Genomic DNA, 27,996 nt, shown 5'->3' with positions numbered 1-27,996 from the left:
GCAGCAATGCATTGTGGGCTGAAGGAAGCTGTTTCCCTACACGGTGGAAATGTCACAGTGCAGGTAATACCTCCTGGATATGTGAATAGAATAGAATAGAATAGAATAGAATAGAATAGAATACAATTCGTGCAGAGTGCACAAAATGCAACTATCGATATAACTGCATACATGCAATGTGTACCATACTAAACAACAGTGGGAATCAACACTTTTATCTGGATCTTTGCTGTTAGACTGTTTATACGTCTATAGCAACCAGGGTACACATTTACAGCACTGCCTTAAGGAAACGTTGGCTTGTGTATTTATTTCGTTTGTCACATATTTTTGTTACATTACTGCGATTTTTTTGAAACTCCCAGTGAAATGATAAAGTGTATCTGGGATTCAATATTGGGTGTATTTATAACTTTCACGTACTCGATCCATGTCAGTAGTGACTGACAGTTATCTGAGTGTCACTGAGGTCTTTGATCTGTCAGAAGCAGCCTCTAGTTTTAAAGTGAGTAAATATATATTTTAAAATATTTTGTTTTTCTAGTATTTGTTACCGTTGCATTTCTTCCAATTATAGCCTGTTTTAATAAACATGGCCTTTATAAGATGTCTTCTACCAGTGCTAGACTTCTAGGGCAAAATTTGCAAGCTATGCCCTCCCTGTTAGCGGTACAAGTAATCATGAAGATCTGTAAATGTAGAATGCTACATGAAAAAACAGTCAGTATTTAACTTATGTGCAAAACAAAATCCTAATTTGCACCCCTTGCATTGTAACATGGTTTTGTCCAGGAGACTGAAATAAGAAGTTTCTCAAGTTAAGATCCTTAATGAATCAGGCCCGATGTGTACTTTAATAGGGGACTCAGATGGATGGATAAAGGAAAGCTACTAGTAAACAATTTTTTTTCATTAACATATAAAAACCTGTGTTTTATTGAGTTTATTTATATGTGTGACAAACATTAATCATGACTATGTTGAAAAAGGGTGCCCATTTATATACCTTTTGCCGACGTCCAACATTATCCCTTCCACCCAGTACAAAATGCTCTGTTCTAGAACTTCCTAATTCATTTACTATGACAGTGATTATCTGTGATGAGTTGATTAACTGTTAATCCAACATCTGTGACTGCCATAGTAAATGAAGGGGGAGCAGAGCATTTTGTCCTAGGTTTTTCCATGTAGTGACTTACCGGGCAGTTTAATACTTTTTTTTTTCTTGTTCTGCTCTTTGCTTCATGCTGTGTAATTGGGGCTTGTGTAAAAACCTTGAAGATTTCTAATGCTCTCTTTATACATGTTGATTTGTCTAGCTCTCCCACGTCCAGCTGCTGCTCACAAGGTCTTCAAACCTATGACGATGTCAAGGTATTACTGATCATGATCCAAGGATGTATCGCACACTTTGGCATTGTCTGTTCAGCAGTTCCTATTCAGAATAATGGTTTTCACAATTAAAATGAATAAACTTGGTTTTATTTGATTAAAAAAAACACAGGTACTCTTACCCTGGTGTGTGTAGCACGCACTAAACTTCTAAACAGTTTTAAAAATACAGTGTCCTGATATGATTGACCTTTACAGAGAAAACTTAGTCCAGAGCAGTAGGCATTGACCTGTGGCGTCTAGCTAGCACAGATACAGTAATACAGGCCAGGACTGGCATTGCATGTTGCAAGGAGAACTTGTCCTGTGCTTGCTCCGGTATAAACTATATACTGTAGGTTCAGGTTTAAGTTTTCAGCCTCTTAAATGATACTCCAGTGAACAGGCTAAATGTCCTGTATCCTAATGTAGGCACAGGCTTACTGTCTGCAGTGCTCTCTCCACCTAGTGGCGACATTTGAAACTACTTAGCGCAAGCTCCAATTTTCACAAACTCTTTCTTTGCCTCACATGTGCGGAGTATAGGGACAGGTGGCAGATCACATGTATCCAGCAAGCTGCCAATATATGGTGTTATTTAATCCCAGCGAGTTCTCCTTTCCTGCACTCAGAGTGGAGTTTGGGGCAATGCACAATGGAAGTTGCTCTTGATGTAAATGACTATATTTACACTATAGGCCATGCACACATATAGAGAAGGCATCTTTTATACAATAAACTACTGCCATGTGCTTCACTCCCTATGTATATAAATAGGCAGTACCCTAATCATTCATTTGTGTAGGAGTGTTGCACTAGTGTGCGAGAGGATATAGGTTTTGTTTTTGTTTGTGTCCGTTTCTTCTTCATGTTCGGTTCTGTGTAAGTAAATGTAACATATATTACACATCTCTCCTTCACCAAGGAGGAACATATAGCGTAAACATGCTTTAATATACAGCAAGTCTATAAATACAAGACAACCTAGGTAATAGTGAGCATCACACTGCATAACATAGTGGGGCTGCTCCAATACTACTACATAATATAAACTGACCATTCCCTATCATGCAGATATGTATTATAATAAACCTTAAAACCCATTTTGTTTCTATTCATTTATCAGGAATACTATGGGAAATCTTTAAAGAGTTCAAAAGATCTGAAAACCAATGCCTGTGTGACCCCATCACAGCCAATACCGAAATACATCCGGGATGCCCTGAATGAAGTTCATGAAGAGATCTCTTCACGGTAGGGAATTCAAAAGCAACACCGGGCTCTATACAGAGCTGTTCCTCTGCAAGGTGATAACATCGGGCAGAATATTTCCAAGGGCAGCAGAAATGTGGTTCTATGCCCTTCCCCCGTGGTGTCAGCTCTTTGCTACACCGGTGCATGGAAACGTTATGTGCAGTGACGGAACAGCGAGAGGGCGCTGGAGGGAGTTAGTCACAAGGGAACGTGGAATTGCATGGGAATTAATTTGCTTATCTATGAAAATCAAATTATCCACTGATTTTAAAATATTTGGCTTTTGTCTTAGCAGAAGGGAATACACGCTGACTAGGAGAAAGAACTGGTGTGTTAGGCCAAACAGTTACCTAGGTTTGCATAATAATATTTTGATTTTTGGGTAAGCCCTTGGCACAGATGTACTGTTTATGTTTGTGATGCTGCATCTTAGGTGCTAATATCAGGATACTTTCATGAAACCTTCCCACCTATATCCTTAGAAACACCAATTACAGAACATTGCATCATGAAATAAAGGCACAGCACTTTATAAACCAAGGAAAACATGGTAAATCAGTTGGATTTTTCAGCATGTTTCCATCTAGGAATATTTGCTTCAGGGATAGAGTAAGGTTTAACATTTACTAGTGTTGGTTAAATCAAAGTCTGTGATGCTTTTGTTGAAAAAGTGCATCCAGATGATTGATTTATCTGTGACAGTGGTAACATATGTTTCTTAAGCATAAAAGCTATGGGTCACATTTCATTGTTGTTTCCAGAGTGTGTAATCTGCAATAACGTAACTCAAGGTTAAATATGGGATATTTGGCTGTCTAACTAGAGTGATTAAACCTGATTACAGTGTGCATGCTGTATAGGAAATACTGTAGTGATATTACGTTTCCATACACTGTACCTTTTGTTTCAGGATGATATGTCCTGGAAAGAATTGATGAATATATTAAATAGACTCAATTAATAAAGAAACTGACAAAACTATACTTAAGATCCATTCCAGACAATGAAAAAGATTGCATATGAAATTGCTCAATGATAATATTTTCTTGTTGGCATTGACTAATCAACATGTTTTCTGGACTTTGTGGGGCTCATGCTGAGTTGGATGTACCCCTGTTTATTTAGTGTAAAATATGTAAATTTTAACTGCACATACCCACCAAAAAAAAAGGCATGTCTATATCCGTACGCAGATTTGGTCACATCTAACACTTTTGCACCACTCTACGTTGAGAGATGAAATGGGAACGGGAAGGGTTTTTTTATTCTTATGACCTGATTGGGTATAAGATTATCTGACGTACGCTGCCTTAAACCAGCCCCTATATGTTCACAAAACATGCTACATCCAATTAGTATTATTTTAGGAATTGCAGTTTTGTGTTTGGCTATATAGTTATGTTTGTGCTGCATGTCTTTAGAAGAAAAGTGTTTGAATTGAGAACATTTAGTTGACATTATAGTAACAGGGTTAATGATTAAGAATTTTTTCGAAATGTAAATTGTATAGACTCAACAGATTGAAATGAAAAACAAAAAACAGAACCCAACATAATGCAAGAACAACGCATGGAGTTTAGCAAGAGCGGATATAAAACAGAAGCCTCAGTTGTTATTAGGGCTGGTCTCAGTAGCACTAAAGGGAAAGGGGGATAAACCGTTGTGAAAGGGGGGTAAGGAGTGTTGTTTTTTGTTTTTTAAGGGGTGCTTATGCTATACTTTATGTTAAAGAATGGTCAAACGTGTGTGTGAATGTCTTAAACAAGATTAAGGAATGTGACCAGAGAGGTAGTTCTGTATACACCCGATGGACTTTACCCTCTTTTAAAAGTTTTGATCATTTCCCGTAAAGACACCTTTGTGTAAATGTGAAAATAACACAAATAAAAAGTTTTGAGCCATTTTGAGTGTGTATGATATAAATTGTAGATGATAATAAAATAATATATATTTGAGATATTGTCTTTTTGAGGGGGGCTGCAGGAGGAAACCCACGCAAACACGGAAAGAACATACAAACATGCAAACAGATAGTGCCCTGTCGGAATCAAACCCATGGATCCAATAAATACTGTGACTCATTTTCCCTCTCTTGGTATTAATTTCCTACCAGCAGCAACCATACCCCTCCCCTGTAATTAATTTCTCCTTCACCAGTCTCTCTGTATCCATGTTAATCATTTTGCTGTAATTAATTTTTATTCCCAGGCCCTCCCCTGCTGCTACTTACCTTACTTACCTCCTATACAAGCAGCAGATAGAGGCAGGGATGCCACTAATATTACATTGCTCCTCTGGTCAGTGATAGGCTGTGAACATGCCTAGCGCAGTGATGACATCACCGCAGCGCTCTGCTCGCAGCCAATCAGTGATGCAGAGAAGTAGCATGATGTGTGATACCCAGGAAAATTTCCTCTACTGCCCGCCATTGTTTATGAGGTAATAAGCAACAGGGGAGGGGTGGAATAAATTAGTGGGGAGGGGGTGAATTATGAAGGGGGAGAAGCAGTGGCAGCCTGTGTGCAGGAAGGGGTGGTGTTCTGGGAACCACTAAAAGCGTTTACCCTGAAGACTAAAGTAATTGGCCGGCTGGCAGGCTGTTTCACGCCCTATATTACAAACTGCTAAAAGATCACCAGAAACAAAATATGTTTTTAAACAACTTCCCTTCAAAGGCACCAAACTGTCTTGTGTCCTCTTGTTAGGTACTATGGCTGTGGGCTGGTGATTCCAGAATGTTTGGAGAACAGCAGGATTCTAGACCTTGGCAGTGGGAGTGGAAGGGACTGTTTCATGCTGAGCAAGCTGGTTGGACAAAAAGGATACGTCACCGGAGTAGACATGACCGATGAGCAGGTGTTTATTTTATTTTTATTTTTTTGAACCAAAATATATTTTATTAAGATATAACTGCATTACTCAACACAACAATTGTGAGGTTTGTCACAGAAGTACATCTTCAATATGATTGTAGCCTCCCATAGCAAAGTTATATGTAGCATGGTCTGTGTAACAGCAAACAAAGTATATAAAACAGCAAAAAGTATTGTAAAAAGGATAATTTGGGCATGTGATTACGTCACTTGAAGGATGCAGAGGAATCTCGTTACCATTAAGAGATTCAGGTCAGTATTGCAGGATTGTGATTTACTGGAAGGGTGTACCCAGTAGCATACACAAACAAGACCTAGCACATAAAGAGATATTATATATTAATTAGCCTGTGATATCCAATACATATGAATGGGTCTCTGGTTGACAGAGAACCTAAGAGGTGGACCTATCAAGGTGGTCAAAGCAGCATTGCCAAACTTTAAAATATTTGTTTGGTTATTTCCTTTTTAGGTGCAATTATTTTTTGCTAGGAAGGGATGTATTGACCACTGACAGCCATTGTAGAATAGTAAAAGAAGACTTGGAAGCCCATATGGCCATTAGCTTTTTTTGATTCAAATACAGTTTCATAGAAGAACATTTTCTGGGAAAGGTGGAAGACTTATAATAACCAATAAGCAGATCTTGGGATCTATGGTAACCGATACTCCCATATAGAAATGCTGTCACCTGGACACAGAAGGGTTTTATTACTGTACACTTCTTGGTGAGTTAACAGAAATCGACTAGGGTGTATATGTAATCAAAGCTGTGATTAAATTTAGCTAACCTGTAAATAGAAAAGGAAGATCTATGAAGTTGGGTCAAGCGTTCTACACTCCAGTTAATGTGGAGAGACTAGTCTGGGTCTCACCAATGCATCCTCCTAGCCCTTGTCATCTAAACGCCCATATCTGCCTTCCACTGCACCCTATTTGAGTCCACCACACAGGAAGATGGTTCGTCTGCAAAACCAGGAGGTCCATGCCAAAACTACACAGTGCCACGTGCCTCAACTGCAGGTACCGAATAAGACAACTATTGGGAAGGTTACACCTGAATAACCATTTTCAACGCACCTCTCTACAGATAGTGATGCTCAGCCCAGATAACACGAGCTCATACACTGCAGCTGCTAGTGAGCAGTGTAACCATATAAGTCATGTTAACCACGCAGTGCATGCATGACTACAAAATTATGGAGTAGCAAACCCAACTGATGTTCCGGGTCAGAGAACCTCTGGTCCAGAGGTTTCATGAGCAGATGCTTGGCATGGAGGCCCCTTTCCTCATGCCAATAAAGTACATGGCTAAGCTGCGTGGCCAAATAATAGATGTGCATCAGAAATAGTGATTCCGCACAAATCACATTGATTCTGAAGGATATATAGGCTTATTTTATATACTGTACTCCATCACACAGACAAGGCCATGAAATAAATATATTGGGGACTACAATAGTATGTGAGAGATCTTTGGCATCAGTATAAGCTTGTGGAGGTTTGTTCTGCCCAATAGGGAAAGAGGTGATTGAAGTCAGGTCCTCGTTTTGGCAGCTATGTGTGTAAATGGGGGGGGGGGGGCAATGTTAAGAGGATAGAACTCGATACAAACATTGGATCTCCAAAGTGTGGGATCAGGAAGGATCAGACTAGCCAATGACAGTGAAAGGGATGCAAAATTGTCAGCCGTTAGTATATAGGATTTTGTCCAATTTAACCTGAACTTCCGCAGAGTTTCCGCTGCACGGAGTTGCAACCTTCCTGGCATCCAAAGTCATGTCATGTGGATGTATGAGACTTGTATAGTCCAGGTGTATGTTGATGCATGTTGGTTTCATTTTAATGGGAAGAATTACCCTGTTACGATGGACAGGATTTTAAGGCCAGTCTTCAATGACAATATAGTGCAATAAGATGACATTAGAGTTGGGTCTTTTCCTGGTTTTGGTAATATAAACACCATAGCCTCCCCTGTGTGGTAGATAATACATGCCATCGGGCAATACAGACAAACTTCAGAGGTCAGAGACTCCAAGCAATCAAATCAGCATTTTCAGACTTTCCATTGTCTGCATACACAGGATATCCTCCATCTTTTAGATGTAATTTTATTGTATTTGTGCTTTGTTTGGTAGTGACATTACAGTGTACATATTCTATACTATTACCCTACTCCATACATGGGTGTGATGCTTTTAATTTTATTGTCCGTAACATTTTTGACAACTGGTTCACAGGAAACTTAGGGTAAGAATCAGATCCTGTGTTTATTTTTATTTTTTTAGTGCAATTTAAAATATAAAATCTAACTTATCGGCTGCTGTGGGAACATCAGTTTTTCTTTGTGACAGTTTTTCTAAATATCCTCTTTTATGTCGGTACCTTGAAATGACTTTTTAATTCCAAGGATAAAACAAATTAATCCTTGCTTGTAATGGTTCATGTTTATCATTTTAAGTAGATTTGATTCTACCTTATGTAACGACAGTATGGTTAGTTGTTACCATGCACTTACACTCTAAAATATAGAAATACCTGGACAGCATTCAAATCTAAGAAATAGAAGACACTCATGGGATTTGGCATGGAAAACTTTGGCTAGTGCCTTTTTCATAGACTGAAAGTTGTCATTTAGATAACATCAGCCAGGTATAAACCAGGACTGAGAAAGTGGGGCTGCTGCAATTTATAATATTTTTCATGACTGCTAAGTCAGGGAAAAGTTGAAGTTGGGAAAGACATTTACCAACCTGCATATTATTTTTTATCTAAAAAAACGTTAATAAATTAAACTCTCCTCCTACTGCCTACATTGTAGGTAATCCACAGTTTTAAAAAGGAATATCACTTTTTATTTGCTTAATTTAAACAAGACAAGTAGTTCTCCATTTGCATAAATTAAATCCACATTATTGTATTACTGAGAGGAGATCTCTGAGCACAATGGTGGTGGAGACACCATTGGCTCATTCTCCTGTTAAATGAATATTGTGAGGAAGTCACTGTTTTAGTATATTTCACCTAAGTTCCTAACCTACTTGCTTTAAAACCCCCAGAAGAATGTTTGTCTGTATTGTCTGTGAGATGCTGAAGGGCTATAGGCCTGTTGAAAAGTAGGAAAAGGATCCTGGGGTTTATGGATGGAGAGAGAGGACGGGCTCCATCCATTAGGCCTGTTAACCAGGTCTTCCAAGTCACCAGTGATTCTGTTGGTAATCAGGCGTTATACCTGAATAGTGCTAGTAAAAGGCTGCAAGGCAGATTAGTCAGTCTCTCACTGCCTGGGGACAGGGACTGCAGAGTCTCTCTCTGTAAGAGAGACTGATATCTGCCTGTTAGTAACTGTGCTGAAACTTTTTTTAGTTTTGTCTTAGTTTGTTAGTCAGCATTTACCAGTGTTTAGTTAGAGCTGGACAGCAAGGTGTTTATTTTGGATTTTTTTTTTGTTTTCCTTACTGAACAAAACTGGCTGAGGCAGTTGCATGAAACGTTTGGACGTGTGAGAAATCTCTTGGCTGCTATAAACACCATCTATCCCAGGAGATGGAACCCAGCCCCCTCACCCGGCAACAATATGTTATTCTCTATTGAAAGGTGCTCTTCAAACCCATCTTCTCAAACACAGCAACTTGCTAGCTGGCTGGAAAACCTGAAATAGGTCTTATGAATGGAGCCCGCCCTATCTCTCCATTCATAACACCAGCTTTTCTATAGCTGAAAAGCAATGATAGTCTGCTGTATATTGTGACAGAAGCACTGGAAAAGTGGCAAAAGACTTTCTGTCTTATATGCATTTAAACTCCAGGGAGATTGCTGTGTGTGGAAAAACTTTCCAGAGATTGTTTTCAGCTATAGGAAAAGATGGTTTTACAGAAAACATAATTTATGGACATCTATGGTTTGATTTTTTTGCCTGTGTGGATTGCCAGGGCTGTTACTGACATTTGGTGTAAATTTAATTACAATAGCCACATTAAATATATATTTACTGAGAAAAATGTTGATGTGTTCAATACTTATTTCACCCGCTGTATATATATGAGAAACCCAAAAATAGCATTAAAAGGCATCTTCCACTCTTAATACCATTTTGTAGTCCGTTAAGGCTCTCAATTCAAATCCTTGTTCCATTATGTTTTATTTAAGTGCAAAAAACTCTACTTACAATAGGATATTTTTCCCTTTAAGAAGTAGCATGTTACAATTGAAAAGGAGACCTTGAGGTTACTTTTTAGCAAGATATCAGAAGAAAAGACCCTTTGCATTTTTCATAATAACATTGAATGCGATGCTTTCTAATTCCAACCCATTCACGTGTTGTTTAGGTGGAACTCTCCAAAAAGTACATTGACTACCATATGAAGAAATTTAATTACCAGCAACCGAATATTAATTTTGTGATTGGATATATTGAAGATCTTAAATCTGCCGGCTTAGACGATCAGAGCTATGACATCATAATGTAAGTACAGATTGTTGTAAAAACTTTATTTGTATAGCAGTCATATTTTGATGTGTGACACTCTATTATTATATCAGTAAAAAGAACAGAGTAAAACACCTTGAACTCGCTATTTAGCATGGAAGGCAGCAGGGTGGCATAGTGGTCAGCATGGGGGGGGGGGGGGTCATGGATTTGTTTCCGCCTTACCTGTGTGGAGTTTGTGTGTTGTACACCTGTTTGGTGGTTCCATAATGTTACAGGGTACATTTTCCTGGCGTAGTTTAGGTACAGTAATTTCCTTAGAAGGTAAAGTCAATGCTCATCGCTACTTAATGGTACTGAGTGATTATTTTCACCCTTGTTGCAGCCTTTCTTTCCTGGCTGGAGGGGTGCATTCTACAATGACATTGCCCCCATCCACAGAGCTCATGTGGTCGCCCAATGTGTTGAGCATGACACTGATGTTATCCATACATGATGGAATTCTCTGTCACTACTTCTAAATCCACTCAAACATGTATGGGGTTTTATCGAACACTTGCGTAAGCAGTTTCCACCATCATCAATCTGGTATCAGTTGAGTGACTTTCTCGTGGAAGAACGGCGATGGCTCCCTTCTGCACAATTCAAGACATTGGTAGACTCCATGGGCTAGATTTACTAAGCTACGGGTTTGAAAAAGTGGGGATGTTGCCTATAGCAACCAATCAGATTCTAGCTTTCATTTATTTAGTACATTCTACAAAATGACAGCTAGAATCTGATTGGTTGCTATAGGCAACATCCCCACTTTTTCAAACCCGCAGCTTAGTAAATCTAGCCCCATGTCACTGTCGTACAAGGCCGCACTCATGGCCCAACACCATATTAAGTGACTTATATGGATGTTTCCGGTTTTAGGCCACCCCCAGCGTATGTAAATGTTCCCATTACCATGACCGAACTTAGGATTTTTTACATAATGTTTACATTTGATGTGCATTTGAGAACTATTGATCTCTGTAGTTAGTTCATTTTCTAGCCAGAAGTCTACTTCAGTAAGCTTCCTGACTGATAGCCTGCTGTGCATTGGAAGAATATCTTCCCCACAATGATTACATGAACTTAAATATTACTAAGTGGTTAGCACTTCTGCCTCACAGCACTGGGGTCATGAGTTCAATTCCCGACCATGGCCTTATCTGTGAGGAGTTTGTATGTTCTTCCCGTGTTTGCGTGGGTTTCCTCCGGGTGCTCCGGTTTCCTCCCACACTCCAAAAACATACTGGTAGGTTAATTGGCTGCTAGCAAATTGACCCTAGTCTGTGTGGGTGCATTAGGGAATTTAGACTGCAAGCCCCAATGGGGCAGGGACTGATGTGAGTGAGTTCTCTGTACAGCGCTGCGGAATCAGTGGCGCTATATAAATAAATGGGGATGATGATGATATATACTTGTAATGTCATTAGCAGCTCTTTGGTAGAAGGCAACTTTTTTTAGGTTTAGTCAGTGAAATTCAGCATAGCTGGTTCAAAGGAAATAAAATCATCCAGGATCCATGGTTCCCATTATATAGTGTTGCATGACTAAGGAGGAGAACTGCCATCTGTGTGTTAGGTGATTAGTGTTTTTTTTATCTTGAACATCTTCCATGTACACAAGCCAGATTTGGAGCGTGGCTTGCACTCTCCTACTTAACATGATTGCTGTGTATTGAGCAAGGGGAAAACTTATTGACTACCAGCGATCAGTGCAGCTGTGAGCAGTCCCTAAAATATGAGTGTATTATATGATTACTGAATAATCTGACCAGTGCATTCCATCTTCTTTATTACAGATCTAATTGTGTCATAAATCTTTCTCCCGATAAGAAGGCTGTCCTACAAGAAGCCTACAGAGTACTAAAGGTAATCTAGGAATACTGTGTCCAAATTATTATGAACCCCTTGCTTCTGTTACCATACATATAATATTGTGCTTTAATTTTGATCAGGAAAATAACGTTATATTACATTATACAACAGCTGAAAGATTATTAAAATCTAAATTACATGGACCTGACCGTTTCTGCTTTTGATATCTACTACTTTCTCAGTAATAAGATTGCGGTCTATGTTTAGGCAGAGCTTTGAACTATAAAAAAATGAATAATTTAGTCGTGCTATTGTGCCTAAATTAAATATGTCTAAGGATGTGATTTCTATTCTATAATATTTTCTCTCTGACAAATCAGGATTCTTTTCCAGATGAATTTAATTCTAAATGAGACAACACCACAAAATAGATGCAGCATTGGCTAAGGTTGGCTAGATGCAGTACTATATCACTAGAGGACCAAGCGTCCCTTTAAAGGCCTTATGAGAAAAAAATTGATTCTTAAAATAGGCTTTGTGGCTAATACTGCATTGCTAAAATCTGCAATTGCATGTGCTTGTGTTTCTCACACTATTGTGCACTGCTCTCAGCAATTTTCTAATTTGCATAATGATCTGGCATTTTCGATATTGGACAAGGCATAAATGATCTTTGTTGTAACTCATCTACAGATATGGTGATTTAGGAGATTGGGGCTTTCGCTACATCCAGGTTGGTATAGAATGTGTGTTTGCAAAAGAAACTTCTCGCCTCCTATCTGAAGAATGTTTTCTTTATGGAGCTTCAAACCGTAATCTGCAGAACTACAATTCCAGGGAGCTGTCTTTTCCCGCATGATAAAGGCAAAGTTTCCTTTCCTGGTAGCATTTAATGCACCAGGTTCCACCCCTTTCATTCATGGATAAGGCAGATAACTCTTTTCTTCTTACTTCTCAGATGTACCAAAGTCCCAACCCCGGAGATTCCCAGTGCTCATGAATAGCTGACACCTCCAAATCCTTAATTATTGTAGAAGAATGCCTGCAGCATATCTGATAAACCTAATGTGGGTTGAACCTCATCACTCACAGAAACAAGTTAATCTAAAAATGGTTCCTTTGATGGTGTGCAGATTGAGACCACCCTGTAGCCTAATTTAATTTTCCACCTTTCCCACAGTTTAAGATATATGTTTGCAAACCAGAAAGCTCAGTACCTAAAGCTCCTTCTGTCCTTTCTTTTACAGAACAAATGATCAGACGTAGACTTCTGTATGACCTTCCTTTGAATGGCTGACTGGTTGTTGCCTATGCCAATCCTAATACCTTGAGTTCTGCTAAATGTATTTCAATCTTAGCATAACATTATTTGGTTGCTTGCACACTATATGGTCATGTCCGTAACGATCATAATGTGAAGATCAGTCACATATGAGGAAGATATAAGAGAATCTTCCAACTCCTGATCAGGCTATCTGCAGCTGTGTCCAATTAGGTTTGCAGCTGCCTAATTGGCTACTGATCTCTTATTTGTACGCAGAAGAACTAGTACAATTGAGGGTGTTACAGTGCAGACAGAGCTCAGAGGGGCTTTCCAAAGCCTCTCTGCTCACAACATCATATGCCATGTGACTGTGGTTGCCATGGTAGGTCTAGAGTTATAAACCATGTGATTGCTGCTTTCAGATAGAGTATTTAGCGCTTCATATGTGTGGGCTGATGTGGTTTTATGCCTGGGCCTTCAGTCCTTGCCTGAACTTTGTTTCATGTTGCTTGTAGGCTTTGTAGGCAATGCTAAAATCTTATATGACATTATTTTGAGAGGCACAAATTTAAAAGGGAACCAGACATCCAAAGAGTGCTGTTTGTGGCAGACTTATTTATTTTTGTTGCCCTTTGTATATAACAAAAAGAGATGTTTCATTTTCTGCATTGTATATAATTGTATCTACACAGCAATACTGTTGTTTGAGCTAAACACAAAAAGAGAACTTAATCTGCCTGTACAACACCGTTCTCAAGACAGAGTCCCCCTTTAAGGTATTACAGCTGTATTTATGCAACTTTTACTCTCCATTACTCAGTTAAATCCAGAATAGGACAGGCTGTGATTAAGGTAAATGAATGGGCAAATGCAATCTTATCATTCATTATAAAACTTCCTCCACCTTGAGATACTCGGCCATAACAGATAATCATGACATTGCTTGTTAATCTTGCCTCAATGTCACAGAATTTAAAAAGAACATTCTGTTTCTTAGGATGGAGGAGAGATGTACTTTAGTGATGTGTATTCCAACATACCAGTTTCCGATGAATTAAAGCACAACAAAGTTCTTTGGGGTAAGTATTAAGTAATACATTGAAAAGTGCTTTAATAAATGAAAAATAAAAAAGGACATTTGCAAAAGGAGCATTGAGATTCGGGATTGTAACCTCTCAAAGGCCTTGTACACAAAGGCCTTTGAGATAAGGGGCTAGATTTACTAAGCTGCAGGTTTGAAAAAGTGGGGAAGTTGCCTATAGCAACCAATAAGATTCTAGCTGTCATTTTGTAGAAAGCACTAAATAAATGATAGCTAGAATCTGATTGGTTGTTATAGGCAACATCTCCACTTTTTCAAACCCACAGCTTAGTAAATCTAGTCCAAGGTGTCTGTGGTAAATTGCACTGAGGAGTCTTCCAAAAATTAAGGTTCATTGAACCGGTTGGCAAAAACTCACTCTTGTACACACAGGCACTCACTACAAGTGCATGGTGGTCTTTGGATACGAGGCAACAAAGAACTGTGTGGGAAGGGTCAGAGGAATACGCTGGGTTGTATAGACAAGACAGAAACACCCCTATAACAAGAGAAGAAACACAGTACATGTAACCTTTATTGAAAACAAGTAACACTGTATTATTATTATTTTTTTACTTGTAACTCGTCACTAGGCTTCTGTACATAGGGGGTTAAACATATTACAAAATGACATAAGTATGGAGCCTGCCTGAGAGAGCTTACATTCTAAATGGAGGGAGTAATAAGAGACAATAGGAGGGAATGGGAACAATAGGCATAGTGGGGTTCTCTATGGTGCACAGGTCTGTAATATACTAAGGCCATGATGCAGTGAGGCCTAGATGAGGCTGTGATGGTGCAGAGGCTTATTTGGGCAAAGTCCAGAAATGTACAGCGGCCTAGAAGATGAAGGGTTCATGTTAGTGGCTGGGCTTTTAAAAAAACACAGTTGCACATATGTAAAGCACAAGTTACAATGAGATGAGATGAGATTCAGATAAGGAGATGATGAGCGTTGTTGCAGCTGATGTAGATATCTGAAAGAGTAGGAAGTCCGTTAGCTGTGTCATTTAAATGTGCATTTCCTTACACTTTGTGAGAGAAGACACTTAGGGCTAGATTTACTGAACTTCAGGTTTGAAAAAGTGCAGATGTTGCCTATAGCAACCAATCAGATTCTAGCTGTCATTTTGTAGGATGTACTAAATAAATAGCTAGAATCAGATTGGCTGCTATAGGCAACATCTCCACTTTTTCAAACCTGCTGTTTAGTAAAGTAGATTCAGGATGGCGGTGTCTGTGTCAAATACGCACTGCGTGCACACAAATGCCTCCTATGGCACCCACATTCAAAGCAATCATTTTCTAAATTGATTCTTGTGGGTAATCAGGAGGTGTCAGTCAGTATGCTGAAGTTGTTCTATGGTTTCAATGGTATGGACAATAATCAAACATAGTTATGCAGTCAGATTGATTCTCTATTTTCACTGAGCAGATCAACCCTTTGTGTGAGCATATATTTCACTATTTAAGAAACTAATTCAAGTTTCCTCCAAAAGTAATAATCATTTTTTTTTTTTTTAAATAAGAAACTTTAGCTCGTCCTAATGTCAAGAATGCCGTGTCTCATCTCCGTAAATACCAAATGTTTTGAGTACCACAACCTTTTCTTGCTTCATCATCCAAGTATCTCTTCCCAGAGGAATTTTGATGTGTGCATTTTCTTGGCCGGCATTGCTTCATGATTTGGGTCATCTGTCACACATAGTGACAGGAGTACCTAGGGGTGGTTTTTAGGGCATGGGGCCCTATAAGTTTACAATCTGTCACCATTTTGCAGAACTGCAAAGAAAGTCTGAAATACATGAAGAGACCGGTACCTTTCAAACCAGAAAATTAATGTTTCAAAAATAGAATATATAATAAATTACTATTACTATACACTTAGGACAATCCTACCTATGAACATTTAAGCGAACAGGACAGGTTCTGGAATATTGTGATTATAATCATCATGCCTTCTGTTTGGTTATGTAGATGAATGTATCAGTGGAGCCATCTGCTGGAGGGATCTATATCAGATTGCTGAAGAGATTGGATTTAGCACTCCTCGTCTAGTCACCTCCAGTAACATTACAGTAAATAATAAAGAACTGGAAAACATTATTGGTAAGTATGTTTTTTGGCAATGGTTAAAGAGTAATCTGATGTAATTTAATTGCAAGTGCACTATGCATTAACTCCTGTTAGTCCAGGGTCATTATATTCATTGTGCTTTTATGTGCTATTCTCTCAAAAAAGGCCAGCAAACTGCACTGCAGGAGATTTGAGTCATTGTTGAAGCCTCTTAGTGCACCTCTCTGCTTGTAAGTTGAGTCAATTCAGAGAGCTCACTCCCCAGCCAGCTTCCTATAGACCTACAGCTCTCTTGTGGCCTGGAGGAAACCTGCCAGAGAAAAGACAGTGGGCACAGGGTCATTGATCCCTTTTCCTAAACAAATCTGCTCCTCACACAGGCAGCACTGTAAGACTAGGATGCTTTTAGTCATAAGCATCACTGTAAGACCAGGATGGTTTTAGTCATAGGCATCACTGTAAGACCAGGATGTTTTTAGTCTTGGGCAGCACTGTAAGACTAGGATGGTTTTAGTCTCCGTTCCGAGAGACCCCTGGGTATTCCTACTGTGTTACCCTCCCCAGGACGTTGACAAATTTATCCAAGAAATTGACTGCTCACATATTGACGGCTGCCAAGTCCATCATAGCTCTCAACTGGAAGAACACCCCCCCCTACCTTCTCTCTCAGCCCTAAAAAAGCAGATTCGGCATGTCGCTGCTATGGAAGAGATTACTTATTATCTTCACGACAAGGGCCATACTTTTAAACAGGTCTGGGCCCCGTGGTTCCCCTTCCCAAACCATTTCTTCCCCCATAGACCCTTGTGTGGTGAATGTTGCTCCCCTTAACATACACTCCCACAGCTCTTCTAGGTTCTATAATTTATTCTTATTGTCCTCTGAGTCAATGCTCTACCCAACTGTGTGGTCCCCCTCCCCCCCCCCCCCCCCCCACACACCTCTTCCCCCACCAGTAGGCTGCTAAATTCAAATCTACTTTCAATAACGCCTGTTAAACTCTAAAAATTGGTCATCCATCGCTCAATGTTACATTTTGGATACTATCTGACAAACTTGTTGTCCCATGTTTTCCTCTTGTTATTAATTCTTTCTGTTTGCTGATCCATACATGTAACACTGCTTTTTGATTCTGTTTACTGTATGTTCTTGATTGACCTTTAAATTAAAGAATTATAAAAAAAAAAAGATAATAAGGGCGGCTATGTTGCAAATCGTTATAGTTGCACTCTTCCAGTTTGATTAGGTATTTCATATTGGCAATAGTCATTCCAGTTATTCACTCCTTGTGGCATCATCATCTGTTGTCTGATGAACGTTCTTGGTACTCTTAATCTAGGTTTTAGAGGTTAGTTTTCCTTTTCACAAGAATGTTGCAAATGTTGTGATTCTTGATTGTTCTGTGTTAAAGTTTGCATCAAATTCATCAGTTAGTTGTTCTGTTATTTTTCCTTTTTGCACAATTAGTGTATATGCTGTCAGTTCATCAGTTGTTTGCAACTGCACAATCCCTAGCATGTTGTTCACAATCATTTGCCCGTTGTTTCCTAGCATTATATCCAAGTATGTTTCTGGGTCTTCTGTCACCCACTTTTCTAGACTAAATATTCTGCTACCAGGTAAGTTTTGTATCTTGCTTGATATGTTTCTGGTTTTAGCTTGTGCTTTATGATCAGTAGCTCTGTCTTTAGCTGTAGTTGATGTACTTGCTAGCATGTCTTGTGTATCTTCTTTAAATGATTTGTACCATCTTTCGTGTATAGCATTTCTATCAAATTCAGGTAGCATGCAAGTCATTTTAGTACTGTCGCTAGTGTACATGTAGCATTGTTTAGCTTGTGACATTTCATTTTTGTTCATAAAGTACGTAGCAGTCATGTTTCTGTCCTCACAATCTTTGATGTATATTTGTCCAATTGTTTCTTGCTTGCAATTATCCATATTATATTGTGTACTGCTGCATGATGCATTAGCTGTATAGCATTATTTTCCTTTATCCAGTCAATTCTTAAGTTGTTAGTAATCGCCCAGTTTTTGTATGCCATTTTCATCAGCGTCCACATTTCTCCATCCTTGTACTTCTCTGGTAAGCCCGAGAATCCACCCCCCGTCCTCTCTCGATTTTTTTATTTTTTTATTATTTATTTTTTTTTACTATTTTTTTTTATTTTTAACCTTTTTTTTTTTTTTTTCCTTGCGCAGGCGAGGGGCTCCGGCGCCGCGATCATGTGAGTATACAAATACTCACATGATCGCCGCATCGGCATTCCTCTTCCCCCCTCCTGTTTGCACTGAATGTCGGGCGTGACGTCATCACGTCATGTCCGACATTCAGTGAGGAGCGGTGCACGGAAGAGACAAGAAAGAAAAGAAAGATGAAAGAAGGCAATACAGAGCTAAGTAAAAGCGTGGAGGAACGCAGAGAGGCACAGGAGGATGAAGAAAGGGGGGGATAAAAGGCACAGGAGGATGAAGAAAGGGGGGGGGCATAAAAGGCACAGGAGGATGAAGAAAGGGGGGGAGATAAAAGGCACAGGGGGATGAAGAGAGAGGGGGGGGAGATACAAGGCACAGGGGGAAGAAGGAGGGGTTGGGGAGATACAAGGCACAGGGGGTGAAGAATGGGGAGGGGAGTAAAAGGCACAGGGGGATGAAGAAAGAGGGGGGGTAAAAGGCACAGGGGGATGAAGGAGGGGGTGGGGAGATAAAAGGCACAGGGGGATGAAGGAGGGGGTGGGGAGATAAAAGGCACAGGGGGATGAAGAATGGGGAGAGGAGATAAAAGGCACAGGGGGATGAATAATGGGGGGGGGGAGCCGCATGGCACAGGGTGATGAAGAGGGCCAAAAGCAGTATGGCAGAGTGTGAAGAGGGGCAAAAGCAGCTTGGCAGAGTGTGATGAAGGAGGGAAAAGCAGCATGAAGGGCGCAATGTGATCATAATGAGGCACAGCATGGTGATGATGAAGAGGCACAGTAATGTGTATGTAATGGCACAGGGAGCTTTTGGCAATGTAGTGTGTGTGAGGTAGATGGTGGCTAATTAATGGGTGCTATTTTGTTTGCGGGGTAATGGTGGGGCAATCTAATAGTGGGGACTATTTAAGATGGGGTAGTTTGGGGGCTATTGAATGTGGGGGTGAGTTTGGGGAGAATGAGGTCTATTTATTAAATGTGACTATGAGTTTAATGGCAGTGATGGTTGCAGGAAATAGGTATATTTATGAAATGTATATACTATTAATTTATTGCTGGGGCTGTATGTAGGGAGGGAAATAGGTTTATTTATTAAATGGGAATACTGTTATTTTAATGTTGGGGCTGTAGTGAGGCCTAATTTTAAAAAAGTGGGTACTATATTGATCGAACAGCGGTGCTGGTTGGAGTTTTCTGAATTTCATGTACCCATTTTTTCCCCCAAATAGGGCCCCCAACATTCCAGGATCCAGACAAGCAGCAACTGATCTAAAGCCACCAGCAGCCACAAGTGGTGACAATGACAAGACAGGTAGAAGAGAGCAGAACAGTCTGCCAACTGTCCTGAATTTGGTGAGTGACTGTCCCGCTTAGTCAGGATTTGGTCTGACTGCAAGGACAGTTGGGAGGTATGTCCTACTTCACATTGTACTGCTTGTGAAGGCAGAACTGTGTGCACCTAACAGTAGCGCTCACAGTATTGCCTGTGTATTTGTTGAAAATGTGTCTAATAACCATATTACATCATAGGAGTCCCCCTGTCTTAAGTGCCTAGGGCCCCCCGAGCTTTAATCCACCTCTGGTTAGCAGGAGGAATCTGATAGCTGCTCCCAGTCCCCGGACAGGACACAGCCTGCAGAGCAAGCAGCGGAGCTCTAAGTCTCATGAGATTTATTAATCTTGTGAGACTAAGAGCTTCCCTGCTCACTCTACAGGAAGTTCCCACCCTGATGGATGTCAGCAGCATCAGAAGCATAGATAAGTACAGTGGACTGGGGTGTTGTAATGTGTTTCTGGGGTGAGGGGTGGCATGATGTGGATGGGGGAGGGCCTGATAAATGTAATGTTTAATTATAATGTATGTATCAATGCCCCATGTTGACCACACCCCCAACATAATGTGGCCACGCCCTTGTCAGCGTTGCCACTGCGCTGCGGCACAAAGTTTTTTCCTGCTCATCAACAGAGGTGGGCCTGTGCGCTTCAAATGCCAGGGCTGAGTTTTAGTCCCAGTCCGGCCCTGCTCATAACAAACCATTATAAAAGATTTACTAATGCACATTTACAATTGTTGGGATTTTAAAGTGGTTGTTGTGAAAGATTATATATAACAGTTAGCAAATTAATTTATTTACCTGTTTTTTTTCTTGAGAGGTGTTTTCTCTGTCCTATGCAGTTCTTTGTGTTTTTTTTAAATGTCTAAACTGTATTGAATCTTTTTTGAGCCACACTAATAATGCTTTTTTATTTTATAATGTTATGTGCCTGTTCAATAGTTTTTCACATGCTTGATTGTTTTTTTGTTTTTTTTTTAATATTCCTCACCCCCCTTAAAACAGTGTTTTTTGCAAGGTATGTTTGCTCTGGGTACCTATTTTTAAAGTGGGATAGTAATAATAATAATAATCATAATAATACTACATGAAAGTTAATTGTTACTGGTGCACTACAGGTCCCAGGATGGGCAGGTTGCCATTAAGTATTACTAGTACTACAAACACAAGCATACTCCATGGCTGCAAAGCCATGCTGAGACCTCTATTGTCCCCAATACACATTTAAATACAACACAGACACAAGTTTAACCATCATTTTTAAGGCCAAAAATTACACACACATTATTGGTTACCTATATGATAGTGTGATCCAAATAGAACCAAAACCCAGGTAAATGATCCAAAATCATCTGCCCTGCAAACTCTTTTTAAATACATTATTTAATATATATTTTTTTTAAAAATGGATATTAATAAACATGTAAAATTAAAATAAAAAGTTTTGTGCAGTAGATTTTAGTTGGGTTTTTGTTCTGATGAATTTAGTTAAAGTGACTCCTTATTGAACAACCTCGAGTTTATTGTGCATGACAGCTACTAATAATTATTACTATTAATTATTATTAATTATTTGTAAATTATATATATATATATATATATATATATATATATATATATATATATTTATTAAATTCAAATTTTGTGGTATGTACCTAACAGTTGTACGCAGTACACTCGAGGATATATATTTATTTAAAAATAAACTAATCGCATCTCAACACTAGCAAGTCAACGGAACTGATCTATTTTATTGAGTACTCTAAAGTTTGTAGTCTTTGTTGACCTCAGTGCATGATATCCATGGTTGGACGTTACGTAGCTTTTTACGTTGCGTAAGCGACTTGCGACCAGAGTCATCTTGGTTCATATCTGGCGATTCGTTGCTTGATGAGTCTGTGCTTACATTTACATGCGTGTATTACGTTATGCAAATTAAGCACTCAATACGTCCGCTAATGAATCAGGCCCATAGTGTGTAGCTATACATAGATATCTTTTCTTTTTCCTTTCTTGTTAATTTTTTTTAGTCATTGTTTCATCCATTAATCCACTGCTGTTTTTACTCCCACACTGTTTAAGCTGTCTTATTTATATTGTCATGATGATGCACTTTGAATTATTTTCTTATGATATATAAAGAAATAATGAATTACTAGTTCTGTTACTGTTCTCTAAAGCAAAAACAAATTACAGTGCATGAACAAAATACTTGATTTCCCAAAAAAGCTTATATACCCGATATTGGTTTTGTTAGAGTGTATTTTTTTTTTTATAAGTAAAATGTTTGTGTGTCCATGGCTACCTCTTGGAAGTGCCGTCCAAAACACATCACACCCGCTAACTGTAGCTCTTTTGTTGTAAGCGCCTCGAGCCATAAGTATTCCATAGATACTTATTAGTTTTCCAATGTTAGGTTGGTTTTTCACACTGATTGCTTAATTCTCATCTGGAAACAGCCCACAGTCCAGACAGAGACCTTGATGTGCTATCTGAATTATGTACGTAGGGAGTACTGAAAGGAGTCTGCTTCAGTGAAAGAAACCATCCTTAACCTTGAGACATTAAACTCTGCCACATCATGTAATAACACTGTTTCATATAGACGCAAGATGTCATTTTACAAATCACTACAACTATCAGGCCGGATCTACTTGCTTCACTCACTGGCACCTTAACTTTATATATATATATATATATATATATATATATATATATATATATATATATAATTTATTTATATAGTGCCCTTTACTGTAATCCGATTTTGCAGCTGTACACGGAATAGTCGCAGGCTGGAGGAGGTGTGAGCAGTAGACCTGCACAAGTCCTCTAGTTAGGACTTCTCAAGCATTCTGAGAAGTAAATTCAACATTTTAACTTATGAGGCCTTAATCCTGATGATCTTTCAATTGGGACAAATGACTCAAACACGGAGCAAAGTAGGGCAGATTTTGTTGAAAGCTGTTACTTTGATTGAAATGACCTGCCGGATTGTGATTATGTATGGTCCGCTTTATCATGCTCTCTACTCTTTTATTTTTATGTTTTTAGCATAAGTTAATATATACCATCCTTTAGTATTCATTACTCTACAACTGACTGTATTCAGACAAAATAAAGTTGATGTGATCTTCTGCTAAACAGGCTGCATGATCTGACGCCTACTGCAAGCTCCACAACACTTACATGAAGACACATACTGGATTGTGCTGTTTGTGCTCTATCCGGATTATTGTTTGGTCCCACGTTCCACAGTTTTTCCAAGACCGTGATGGATTAGCCACTAGAATTGTTCAATTTGTGATGTTTATTTCATCTGAAATCAGCCTCCTCATACTGTACATCTGAATTTACAAATCTATAGGGAATAGGTTATTATAACTGGTTTACTGCATTTGTCCCCAAAATGAAGCTAAAACATGCCCATTGCTCTCTATATACAATTTAAAGGGCTGTGACCTCATTTTTCATGAGGCCCTGGATTTCCTCTCACAGTTTTAGTGTCCAGGTTGCGTTTGTAAATCAGCTGTAATAATTTATTGTACCAGTTGTTATAGTAACCAAACCCACATGCTCCATTCAAATAGATTCTGTTTACTCAGGTGCGGTCTGGGACGTCACACATAAAATTAATACCCCCCACATAACGTTAGTACCACATGCCCCACATAACATTAAACACCCCCCCTCCTTTCCCAAGACACCTCCAAATCAATGTAATATTAAAAAAGCAGGTGGTCTTGCGCCACCCTGCCAATCTTACCTTGTTACATCAGCCCTACATTTACTGACCAGGTTGTTGCAGACAATTGGATGAACTTGAGATCTTCGTATACCATTATGTGTATGTAACCTATTATGTCTGATCTTTGTGTTTTAGGCAACTACAGGTTTGCCTCGGCCACCTTTCGTCTGTTCAAACTTCCGCAGAACTCAGTGAAGGAAAAGAGTTTGGTTATTTACAATGGAGGAATCACTGGCTGTGAGAGTGAAATGAAGTTTGATGCCAACTTAACATTCAAGGTACCACATTGTTGTCATTTTAGATGTTATCAGTAATGTTTGATGCCTTATTCACATTCAAGTTGCCACTTGGGGACACAACTTGACATTACTGTATGTATGGTATAGGGTCTAATGATTTCCATTTTTTTAGGGAGTCAGAGATCTGTACTTTCAGTAGTGTACAGGACTGTTTCTAGGTGTGTGCAATCAGTATGACGTGTAATGCACATGTACTCCACTATATATTTATTTATTTTTTCCAGTTATTTTTTCAAATAACTGGAGGTATGTGTGTGGTATGTCTTACTATATGTCAAAATGTAAAGTGTGTTGAGTCACCTATGTACTGTTGTGTTCTTTCATTGTTATCATCATTTATTTAAATAGCGCCAGCAGATTCCGTAGATTTACAATTGGGAACAAACAGTAATAAAACAATACTGGGCAATACATACATACAGAGAGGTGAGAGGGCCCTGCTCGCAAGCTTACAATCTATGTGCTTATAGGGTGGGATGGCCACTTTCCATAACAATTACTTTTAGTGTGATAAAACTTTTAGTGTTTCTATTGTTTAAATGATTTTAAATTATTCTTTGAATGTGTTCTGAAGTCCTATTTCCATGTTTTGGAAAGGAGACTTACAATATTAAAACTGCCCTTTTATTGGGGATTTGGCTATGTGTTACAAACTAAACTAGAAGCAAACACAACATAAAAATGTTGAAGTACTGTTTGTTGTGGTTTTAAAGGAAGGTGAAGTAGTGGAAGTCGATGCGGAACTGTGCAGTATCCTGAAGGCTTCTAGATTCTCAGTTGAGTTTCTGTTTCAGCCCTCTACAAAAGGCAGCTCGTCTGGACAATGTTGCTCAGAAAAGGTGCGTTCTGTATTTAATAATTTATTGTAGCAAAGTTAGTTAGTAAAAATTGTCCATAGTATTGGTAGGTGTGTAGTCTTTCAATTCTCAGTGCAGAGTTGTATTTACATTCAGGAAATTGTTATGTGTATGTAGGGCCTATTCGGCAATGAAATACACCTATGTTACCTAGTTGCACTAGGTATATACACAGTGTGCATTTCTATTCTGGCACTCCAATGCCCCTCAAAAGCTCTTGTCCTGAAGGATTTTATAGGCCTCTAAGACGATAGTGTATTGACCATGTAAGCCCCAGCTTGGCACCCCATATGGATAGTTGTTGGGTTATGTCTCATTGGCTTACAGTTTCTGTATACTACCTTCCTCATTGTGCCAGTCTGTAGAAACTATTAGGAGATAGGACTGGTGATCACCCTGTATATAGCTCGATATTAATTTGTGGTGACACAAACTCATATTTTCTCAAATGTCATACACACAAAAGTCATGTCTAGTATGTAAATTAAGGGAAACTTAAGATCTGTTGTTTGAAGGTAATACCATCTTTGTAGGACATTCTGTTAAGAAGTTAGGCTAATGTAAAGCCATGTTTGAAAGTTATAAAAACTAATTTTGTTTGCATTTAAACAGAGTTTCTGGTTTTTACATCACAGTGGAAGGGGGCTGTGGGCACCTGAAGTATGTTTAAAATGTCCTATAAATCTAACAGTTTTTGTTAACTTTTGGGAGTAAATTCCATATTGAGAAGTGTTGAACTCATGCTCTCCTAGCTGACAGAAAACTGTTCATTCTTGAGTGTACCATTATTTTCTGTTGTATGTTCCTTTTTATGTTACAAGAAACTATTGTATTATATCTTTGTATGTCATTTATGTTGTTTTTCATCTTAAGCATTGTGGATTTATTTTCCATAATAAGCTAAACTTCACAAGTTCAGGTCTCTGTTCTTACGATTTTATGTGCCAGACTTAGCTTGGTATTAGAACGCTATATAGCTGAAACAGAGATCATTGGTGTATGGTAACTCTAATTAGAGTAAGTTGTGAGAGATTAGTTTAGATGAAGGGAGAACCGAAGACTTCCTGAGTAAGTGTCAGCTGTTCAGAAAAAACCTTGGTATTTGCATTATTTGATAAGGCAAAAGTCAGTGTGTGGGATAGATAGGGAGAGTTGTAATTTTCGACAGACCCGCTTTTGATTAACTCTTTATCATGCACACATCACCCAGGTTTAGGTGAGTATTGGATCATGACACTCTGTACAATCTTGCACTACAAGAACAAAGCCTAACAAACATAGTCATTCTTCGATCTGCAACATCCTCTTTTCTATAATTTTCTAACTCCCTGGTTTGCTGAATTAGAGCATAAATAAAAATAGGTCATAGGTGCCTATAGACATGGTCAGGGGAGGGCTGGCAAATTTTAGCCCGGGGGGCAAGACTCAGCTCAGCAGCTATTTTAAAGGAAAAAAATGCAGGCTGCCCAGTGACCCAGCCCAAGGAGCCCACTATGGGCCCAACTCGGGGGAGCAGATGCTCCCTGCCCCCCAGCCCAGTCTGCCCCTGGACAAAGCACCAGTCAGCTGTAACATATACAGACATCTGATGCTTCTACACTAAGATAATGTGTGGCCCCCGTGTTGACTTGAGGGCCCCTTTCAAATCTCATTTGCCCACTACTCATGCAAACAGAAAGTAGAGCAGAGATTTCAACAGCTCATATTTGTATGTAGAATTGTGTTGAATATATCCCAATTTTCTTGTAAAAGGGCATATTCTAAAAATATTCACAAACTGTTGATTTATAGCACTAATGTTAAAGTAACAAGCTAACTGAATTGAAGTCTGCAACTAAACAACATGACTACTTTGTGCAACTGTAATTATAATTTGTATATGTATAGCAAATGTTTAAAGATAATGAAACCTATTTTTAGCTTCAAGTATATAAATCTACCTTATCTATCATGTACCTTCTGTAATGCTGTGAGCCATGAGCTCACAGAACATGCAGTTATGTTACCATTAAAGTTATGTGGAATGATAAGAGTGAAAAGGAAGCAGATGTGCGAAGTTCTTTCCAAGCTCCTGGTTTATCGGGGTCTATAGAGGAGACAGGACCTTGTGTACGGACAGCGCAGAGAAAGGAATGTTCCTTGCAAATATGCAGAATTGTACTTCTAATCTGACCTTGCAGTGTGTACTATGTGATGGAGGAGGAACTTCCAAAGGACAAGTCATGTCATTATTTTCCTAATGATATAATTAAGAGGTGGCAACTGAAATGGATCCCCTCTTAACCCACACAAAACCAAATTTGCATTAGTGAAGTCTACCCTTTAGAAGACAAATAGGGGGGAATTCAATTGGGCGCGTTACTGTAAAAGTAACGCGGCCGGTGCACTATTACTGTTATTACGGTAATAATGCGCATAAATACCGTAATTATCGTAGTTTCAACGCCGGCTTTTTGCTCGCAGCTCCCTGAGTTGTGAGCAGAAAGCCGAGTTAAATGTACCGTAATAACGGTAGTAGGATTAACGCTGCGTTAATCTGGAGGGAATTGAATTCCCCCCCATAGTATCACTTTAATCATAATTAGATATAACAGCAATGTAACAGCCACTTATCTTGTTATTTGGAACCAGGAAATTATTATGTAGTTCCTGTATGCTCCCAAAATACTCATGGCCCATCGTTTCACATAGTAAAACCAAAATCCATTTGTACCACAATTTGTATTCTTCCATTTTTAATTGATCTTTTTTCCTTTTAGGAAATCATCCGGGATCCTTTTCAACTGGCAGAAGAACAGAAAAAGCGCCCTCTGCCTGCCAGTGGTGGCAACTGCTGTGGACCAAAAGGATGTTGCTAGGAATGTTTTATTAAATGAGAAAATGGGACAGATCTCTCATTTATTCAGTATAATGAAAACACAAGCATGTTTTTATAATCCCTACAATGCTTTTGTAGGAAACATCAGAGAAAAATGTTAATTACAAATAGACCCGCAAATAGTTTATAGTCTCTAAACAGTTTCTAACTACCTCTTAATTTGATGCTTCTATAATCTATATATGGCTTGATTTGAAGAAATAAGAAAATAATACACTCATTATGTTTTTGATTATTTAGACAGCCCCATTCAATTTTTATTAATATTAACAGTTTATCTAATAATAATCTAGATATGCTCTAACTGTATGTGATAATTTTTAATATTTTTTAATAAATTATTTATTTTACATGTGTGTTATCTGGTAAAATTTCTGTTATTAGACTAACCTAAATTTTATGTGACTATTTTACTACCATGTGACCAGCTTTTAAAGGCAAATCTTCTCCAAGTAATTTCCTTTATTGCTCTTCATAACAGCATATG

At 38.8% G+C, this 27,996-nt stretch overlaps 1 protein-coding gene across 1 annotated transcript; it reads left to right on the top strand.

Annotated features, from left to right (window-relative positions):
* The first annotated feature begins 3 nt into the window (after positions 1 to 3).
* Positions 4 to 27,859, top strand: LOC142161026 (arsenite methyltransferase-like). The gene is made up of 11 exons (XM_075216229.1): positions 4 to 63; positions 1,320 to 1,374; positions 2,498 to 2,625; positions 5,331 to 5,481; positions 9,827 to 9,963; positions 11,762 to 11,831; positions 14,039 to 14,120; positions 16,100 to 16,231; positions 23,611 to 23,753; positions 24,488 to 24,613; positions 27,391 to 27,859. Exons 1-11 carry the CDS (start codon positions 50 to 52, stop codon positions 27,487 to 27,489), a joined length of 1,137 nt encoding a protein of 378 aa, XP_075072330.1. The 5' UTR covers positions 4 to 49; the 3' UTR covers positions 27,490 to 27,859.
* The last annotated feature ends 137 nt before the right edge of the window (positions 27,860 to 27,996 follow it).

This window comes from Mixophyes fleayi, chromosome 6 (assembly GCF_038048845.1).
Source record: "Mixophyes fleayi isolate aMixFle1 chromosome 6, aMixFle1.hap1, whole genome shotgun sequence".
Lineage (NCBI taxonomy): Eukaryota > Metazoa > Chordata > Amphibia > Anura > Limnodynastidae > Mixophyes > Mixophyes fleayi.
Note: the sequence above shows the minus strand (reverse complement) of the source record. Positions and strands in the feature narration are given on the sequence as shown.